This window comes from Vidua chalybeata, chromosome 17 (assembly GCF_026979565.1).
Source record: "Vidua chalybeata isolate OUT-0048 chromosome 17, bVidCha1 merged haplotype, whole genome shotgun sequence".
NCBI lineage: Eukaryota > Metazoa > Chordata > Aves > Passeriformes > Viduidae > Vidua > Vidua chalybeata.
The window spans coordinates 2,132,018-2,139,884 of NC_071546.1; the positions used below are offsets into that span (position 1 = coordinate 2,132,018).

General features: G+C 49.2%; 1 protein-coding gene across 1 annotated transcript; it reads right to left on the minus strand.

Moving 5' to 3' along the window:
* Positions 1 to 408: 408 nt before the first annotated feature.
* PXMP4 (peroxisomal membrane protein 4) lies at positions 409 to 7,570 on the minus strand. The gene is made up of 4 exons (XM_053958457.1): positions 7,434 to 7,570; positions 7,031 to 7,093; positions 6,299 to 6,497; positions 409 to 5,461 (listed from the first exon to the last, which is right to left on the minus strand). Exons 1-4 carry the CDS (start codon positions 7,562 to 7,564, stop codon positions 5,198 to 5,200), a joined length of 657 nt encoding a protein of 218 aa, XP_053814432.1. The 5' UTR covers positions 7,565 to 7,570; the 3' UTR covers positions 409 to 5,197.
* Between the last annotated feature and the right edge of the window lie 297 nt (positions 7,571 to 7,867).

Below are 7,867 nucleotides of genomic sequence, written 5' to 3' on the forward strand. Positions count from 1 at the left end.
AGCTACAGAGCTGGAGGTTTGGTCTTACAGACACTCAGCAATTGCTTCATCCCCACCACCACAGCAGTCACCTCTACAGCACATTCCCTCTGAACTTTTAGCTTGGAAGAGGCAGCAAAACCATCCATAGACATCCTTATTTTCTCTATTTGTCATATTGAAAAAAACAAACCAAGGGGTGTCAGCCATCCCAATTTGTTTCTGCAGCTGGCATCCTTACACCTGCAGGAATTAAATCTGATGGTGGGGTCAAAGCAGCACTGGCTGTTGTTTCCAAGCTGGTAACACCAGAGCTCAAACCATGCCAAAACTGCACTTTGTGCATGGCTTCTCTACAGCCAGGACTACAGACATGCAATAATCAAGCATTGCTTCAGAGATTTTAGCTTAAAAATGATGACAGTAAAAAAAAGACAAAAAATTGGGATTTTTATTTGTAGACAAAGCACAGTACTGTAATATTCCAAGAGTGATTATACAGAAATAATGACCCCAAGAGGGTGATTCATAGCAGACAGAGCCACATCAAGAACTCCCTGACCTCTCTTTTTATTGTTTTAAACCCAAAATCCGAGATACATCTACAAGCATTCTGATCAGTGTCATGTAAGTTACCCGAGTTTATGTTCTTTAGTTTATTCTATGCTGTCAGAAAATCAGGGCCTGGATTACACAGCAATTATGAATACAAAATATATCTCAAAAGCAGAGGTAATAATACCTGCATTATAGAGCTTTTAGTTTGTTTTTCTCCCTCCTCATCACCAGAAACACAAAAATTCTTCAAAGTAAAGAAAAAAGTTACCTCCTCCACCAATCTGGTAGGAACACACAGGTTGAAAGCTCAAGATTAACACCCCAAAAATATTAACAGTGGCAGACAGACATGACGCCTTATTTTCCCTCCTCCCTTATCTGTTGGGTTTCAAAAGCAGCATCAGAAAGCACATTTTGCTTCAGGCTGGCATGAGCCAGGGAGACAAACACAGCCTGACAAATAGGGAGCAGCACACAGCTCGGGGTATTATCCAAAGGTCACCTTTGTGCTGATGCAGGGAAAACGAGTTGGAGTCCCAGCAGCTTCTCCTGGGTGAAGGATCTGCACAGGGTTCTGGTTGCTCCAGCAGCAGCAGGCAGCCATGGCAGCTCCCAGCTGGCTGCAGAGCTCCCTCTGCACAGGGGGGCCCTGCTTTGGGTCACTTTCAGCAGCCAGGGATCATCTCTGCCCTTCCACCCACACCCAGTGGGTGTAAAGCAGAGTTTGACCTACTCTAGTAGGGCAGAAAGTCTCACAGCACCAATATCAAAGCTTCTCTGCACCCTCTCCACCCTGGCACAGGGTGCCCAGAGCAGCTGTGGCTGCCCCTGGATCCCTGGAAGTGTCCAAGGCCAGGCTGGATGGGGCTTGGAGCCTCCTGGGATAGAGGAAGGTGTCCCTGCCCATGGCAAGGGGTGGGATGGTTTTTAAGGGGTCATCCAACCTGAAGCACCCAACAATTCTCTAATAAATGCCCTGAACAGGGCCAGTTCTCTGGTTATTGCACAGACACAGGGGTGGTGGCCAGGACAAATGCACTGTCCCATTACAGACACAGGGTCACACCTCCCAGCAGCCCCAGCCTCCTCGAGCTCTCCTCTGCAGCACTGAACGGCCAAACACAGGTTTTGCTCTCAGAAATACTCTCTCCTTCACTGCCAGCATCAAACACAGCCCAGAAAACCTTCCCTAAACCAAATGTCAGGCAGCTGTCTCGTTTTCACCCTTGTTAAATAATGCAATTGTCCCGGAAAGGGTTCTCCAGCCATCCCCAGAGCCAGCCCCAGCACACAAGCTGTCCTCCAAAGGGAAGGGAAGCACAGTGGGTATGCCAGGGCAGCAGGCAGCAGCAGTAAATAACCCTGAGCCTGCTTTGTTCCTTCAAAAAATAAATGATTAATAGCCCAGGATAGTCAGTCTGCTTGAAAAGCTCAGGATTGCTGAAAACTTTTGATCAGTTCGATTCATTAACCTTTAAAACTGCCTCTAAGAGAGGCTTAAAATCTGAGGGAGAAGCATCATTTTAAACACTTCAGTTTTATCCAGTGTTCCTCACTTCTGACAAACTGAGCTAAGATTGAGACACTCTGCTCCTCTTTACAGACACTCAGCATCAGCCAGGTGTCAAGAAAGAAATAACAAAGGGGAAAATAAAGTTGCTGTAGACAAACAACCCCATGCTCATCTTAAAATTCAAACCCATTCGGGGCTGGGGGGAGAAAATGCCCCTTCTTTGTGATCCTTAAGCACTTGGCCATACGCAGGTGGCTTCCCAACTGTCTCTTTATTTCTTTTGCTTTTAATGCTCATAAAAAGGGAACCCAAACAGGGCACTCCTTTCCCCACACAATGCCCTGGGGGAGGGCAGGGAGTGTCACTTACATATCCCAAAAGTCTGACTCAGACAGATTACTTCTAGTTCACTTCCCTACTACACGCCTGCATTGTTCCAACACCTTGGCAGCAGAAGGGGCTCATCCCCAGCGATCTGGTCCCAGAACAGCCATGGGGGCTGAGGTCATTAAGGAGCTGTCCCAATTACTTCCCTGGGGAAAGCAGTGACTTGCAGCTTACTGTCCTGGCCCGGCACAGCAGGAAAACCAACGGTCAGCAAACCCCCAGGGGCTGTGCTCCCGGGAGGAGCTGGGCTTCCAGGGATGGCAGCTGCCTCCTGCAGCTCCTCTGCAGATGGCTGCAGGCTCAGGCACGGGTTCCTTAGGAAGGGAGAGATTCCCAAGAGAAAAAGGGCGTTTTGAACCAAGGAGAAGTCACGGTCACTGCTGCCAGGCTGACTGCAGACACTGGTTTTTGGCTAGGATTTATTTTCTAGAGAGGACAGAGAGCAGTGTGAAAAGGGCAGGAAAGGCCACTTGTCCTTCTCTGCTTCACCAGCAGCCACAGTGGTACAATGCCCAGCAGAGGAAGGTTATTCCACCTCGAAGGGAGCCACAAGCCTTTCTCAGAGAAAGAAATACCAGCTACAAATTTTACAGATCAAAAACTTCTCAGAGACACTCAGCTCACAGAACCAGCCCACAGCTTCTTTTGCTGCAATAATGACACATGGTCAAGGATTTGTGAGTTTAATAGTTTTAGGGAGCAATTCCCAAGCCACAGCTGTCAGCTTTCTGAAATCCCATCAAAGCTTGCAGGAATTCAGCAATTTTAGCAGAAGACCAATGCTTTTAGTTGGAACAATACTGAGACTTCTGACAGAAAAAATGTGATGCTTCAAATGCACAACAGTGGTGGAAAGAAAGATGTTTATAAAGGAATAAGACCTCACCTGTAGCTTCAGCAGTTTTTCTGTATTGAATCTTTATGCTTCTCTATTAAAAAAAACAAAACCAAAACCAAAAAACCCAAACAAACAAAAAAACCCCCAACAACAACAACAAACCCCCCCCCCAAAAACCCTTAACCAAAAGAGAGAAACCAAATTCCTAATTTTACAGCTTTCACAGGGTCTGATGGATGTTCCAGTTCAATTATTCAGTCCAGACTGTAACAGCAGTTAATTAGAAGTTGAAGGGATCACAGAGAGTTATTATGACAAAGTAGTATCTTGGTTTTTGGGCACCATGTACATCATGGATTTGCATGGACAAAGAGAAGTGGAAAAATAAAGGGCAAAGCAGCACTCTGCATATATGCAACAGTAATAAAGGAGTTTAGGAGGACAAGGAAAAATTACTTAAGAAGAAATTGGGAATTTTTTCCTACTGAGAAGCTCCCTGAAGTTAAATGTACTGTTTCAGCTGTACCATTGAATAGGAGAAATTGCCAGAGCTTGGAGGGTAAAGAGTTCAAAAGATGATGACGAGAGCATCAGCAGGATTATGAAATGCCATGGGCAGGTCAGGGAAAAGCAGGTGGACACAGGGAAAGTGAACCAAACAGTCCCAACTGAGCCAAAAGGGCTTAATGATTCTCTTGGAAATATCACCACATCAAACCAGCGTGGCAGGGATTCTTTCAATGCACAGCACTGAGTGAACTGTGTAGTGTTGTATGGCAGGTGAGTGCTTTGCACTATGAGGCGTTTGAATTTATTAACTGATTAATTAAACCAGTTTTTGTGCTTTCTCAGCTCTCTAGTCAATCTTCTGTCACAGCTCAGGGCGTGCTGCCCTATCCTGGGACTCAGCAGAGTGTTTTGAGAGGAAGATGATTAATAAATTAATCCATTAAATTAATCCATTAAGCCTGCACAAACTGCAGGTACAAAATCAGACTCAAATCTGGTTACAGCCAGATTTGATGGTTACAGCCATCATATTCCACTGCTGTGGAGAGCAGATTCTGGACCTCAGAGAAAGCCTTGTCATGCTCCACCAAAATAAAAGTGCTTGGGAAATGTTGCTCCCTTGGACATACCAAGTCCCCAGCATGAGATCTGAGGCCTGGTCATAGAGGAGCTCAAGCTGTGTAACTGTTTTTGGTATTTAGTTCAAGCAGCTTTTAAAAGCTTTACAAACAAATTTAAAATAATTACAGGGTATTCATTAGTGCACTTTGCAGAGGCTCAGATTCAGACCAAGTGCAGGAAAGAAACCAAGCAAAAATAGTCTTTCCAAGCCTGATTTACCAGGCTTGTACAAGACAATCCTAACAGTTCTATTCTCACACATTTTATTGTCTCCCTGAGGGAAAACTAAAGAGGAATTCTCTCAAGGAGCATACAACTGTCTTTGTAATACTTCAAACAGGATTCCCAGCTATCCACAGCAATGAAGAAATGCTGGCCCTGCTTTCAGAGCACACCCTTCACCCTCGATCACACCACAGTGAACACAGCAGCACAGAAAAAAAAACACTTGTAAACATTCAGATGAGCCCTAGAACATGTTTTCATACTCTCCACTTAGTGTCAGGCTGTCACTTTTTAAATATATTTAGTTTTTAAAGAGCAAACCCCAATGCCACACTTGTAGGGAAAATAAGGCCTCTTAAAAAAGACTGCAACAAGTTTCTTGGGGTGTGTGCTTCTTCTAAAAGGAGCCAAAAGACTGATCAGAACATTCTGGCCTGGAGACAAGAGCCAACTCTGCTCGACAGATGTTAATTTTAAAAAATCACAGGTCAAGGGCAACAGAATAACCTTTTCCTTCAGCTGCTGGGAGGTCCCATTCCATTCCAAGGTGTTTTAGAGTGAAGCACCTACTTGCTGTCTGTCCTTTTGTTGTAAATGAGGAAGTCAGACATGTCGTGCCACACCTCGCTGTCCTCGTACAGGTAGGTCATGGAGGACTGCAGGGAGGGCTGCAGAGTCTCCCTGTGGTATTCAAAGAGCCACAGGACTGTGCCCCACACCAGGGCAGCCAGGAGAGGGAAGGGATCCTGCCTGGGCTGTGGGATGTAGCCCTTTTCCACAGCCAGGCGGGACAAACCGAACAGGACCCGGGACAGCAGGTACATGACGATCTGCAGGAGGAGAAACCAGAGAGCAGGGTGAGAGCTGAGCACAGCCAGGAGGGCTGGGAACAAGTCCCCCACTTCAAAGCAAACAGGCTGTCATTTCCCCTATCAGCACTCTGCCAAACCACGGGTATTTGTGTCTCTCCAAGGCCTGCTGCTCTGATTTGGCAATCACCGGGCTGCATTTCATGCAACACTGCCGTGCAGTTGCACAACTTGTGTCTTTGCCCAGCTCATGGCGCCTCAGATGGTGCTGATGGAGCAGACCCAGAGCAGTCCTGCCAAGCAGGTGTGAGCTCAGGAGCCTGGACACAGCCTAACACCAGGTCTGGCTTAAGGTGAGCACTTTGGATTCACCTGAAGCTCTGTGTTTTACTCCTTGGTTTGTGACTGTGTGTTAACAACCAGCTTTAAATCAAACACCCCTGGGCAGCTTTCATCAGTTTAGTTCAGTGCAGCTCTAACTGATCAAGTTTTACACTCACCACACTTCAGGGGAAGAGTTTAACCCTGCGATGGCCAGACCAGGAACACACAGGTAGTGACCACAGCTCAGGTGACAGGTGGGACAGCCCCACAGCTTTGGGTTACCTGGCTGCCTTCCTACAAACTGAGTGCAGCCCTGGAGGCAAGCCTGGCCTTCCAGCACTGCAACTGCTCATGGAGACACACAGCCACGCCTGGGACTTGAGTGCAGAGCAGCCAAAACTGCAACTTGTGCAGAGAACGTGATAAAAGAGCAATGCTCTGTGGTCAGAACCACCAGAAACAGGCGCCACCAGCCAGTTCCTGGCACACCTGTTGTGCTTCCTGGCCAGAGAAACTTTCAGCAAGTGCCTTTACCTGGCTGTTGATGGGATTGTTGTCACCAAACACCAGCCAGCCCCCAATGCAGGCTGCAAGGAAAGAATGAAATGGGATTTTTTCCCCCTGCAGCCAAGACTGCACTGCCAGGAGCCCCTTGTAGGTGAACACAAAATAGGCCAGGTTCCGGGAGTGAGTGTACGTGGCCTGGGCAATGGATTTCAGCTTCTCCCTTAAACTGAGGGAAAGAAACAGACAATTACCAGAGTGAAAAGGCAAGATCCTGCACTCACTCAGCCTGGGCACTGCACCCCCGACCTCCACCGATGGCTTGGCCATGCCAGGAGTGTCTTGGGAAGGAGGAGAAATTCCCTCAGCTCTGGCTCACTCATCAGAGCACAGCCCTACCCACTGTGGACTGGGTTTAATTTTCTCACTACTCAAACAGCCCCTTTTAAAACTTTTTTATTGCTAAATGCAAACCTCTGGAGCTCAGGGAAAGGCACAATGTGCACTGCTATAGCCTGGGTTCCCATATTTCAGCACGGGACAGAACATTGCTGCTGGCATCTACTAATTCCCCCTCTGTCCTCACCAACCATTCCACCAGTGATTAAATCCCTCAAGGATATATATTTGTGTGTATTTCACTATCAGGACAAGGCTCACACATCCTTCTGCTCTTTAAACTCCCTAGAAACACAGAAAACGGGCAGCTGTGATGAAAACATTCTAAGCAGCAGCACAAAAACACAGATTTAGCGTTTGTACCTTCCACTCTTGAACAGGAAAGTCATCACCAGGGCATGCGGGGCACGGATTTTGGCTCCATAACTGTAAAGGCGGACAGATACTTAACAGAGTTTGTTTTATACCATGTAATGATTGTGTTTCTATTCTACTAACAGCCGAAAAAGGCTATTTAGCCAAATATCTCTTATTTTAAGCCAGCCCAGCAGCAGCAGCAGAGCAAACCGGCAGGAGCCCAGCTGGAGAGAGAAGAGCACACGCACCTCAGCGAGCCAGGCCCGAAGGGGACCCTAAACCCAGCTCAGAGCACCCGAGCTGCAGGTGAGGGAGCGGAATCGCCTCCCCCGCACCCCCGCCACAGCAGCCCCGGCCTCCCCACCCAACGGGAGCGACCGAGACCCCCCTGCCCGCGCCCGGCACTCACACGGCGCCGTTGCGGAAGCCCTTGATGACGGCGAGCGCGGCGCGGTAGCGGCGCTGCCGCAGGAGCGCGTTGGCGGCGCGGAGCAGGGCGCGGAGCGAATCCCTGCCGCCCGCCATGGCCCCGCCGGCCATGGCACCCCGCCGCACGCCGCTTCCGGGGCCGCCGCCCCGCCCGCCGCTCCCATAGGCCCTCGCTCCTGTCAATCACGGCTCTCGGCCAATAAGCGGCAGCACCCCACCCTCTCATTGGTGCGGAGAGTTTGTCCTGCAGCCAATGGGGGCCGAGCGAGGCGTCCCGCCCACCCGCTCCGTGAGGGCGGCGGGCGCCGCTGCGAGCCCGGCCCGGCACAGCCCGGTCATGGGCCGGGGGTCGTGGCCGACGCGGCCGCGCCGGAAGCCCGAAAAGGGCAGGGGCGGCCCCCGGGCGGTCTCTGC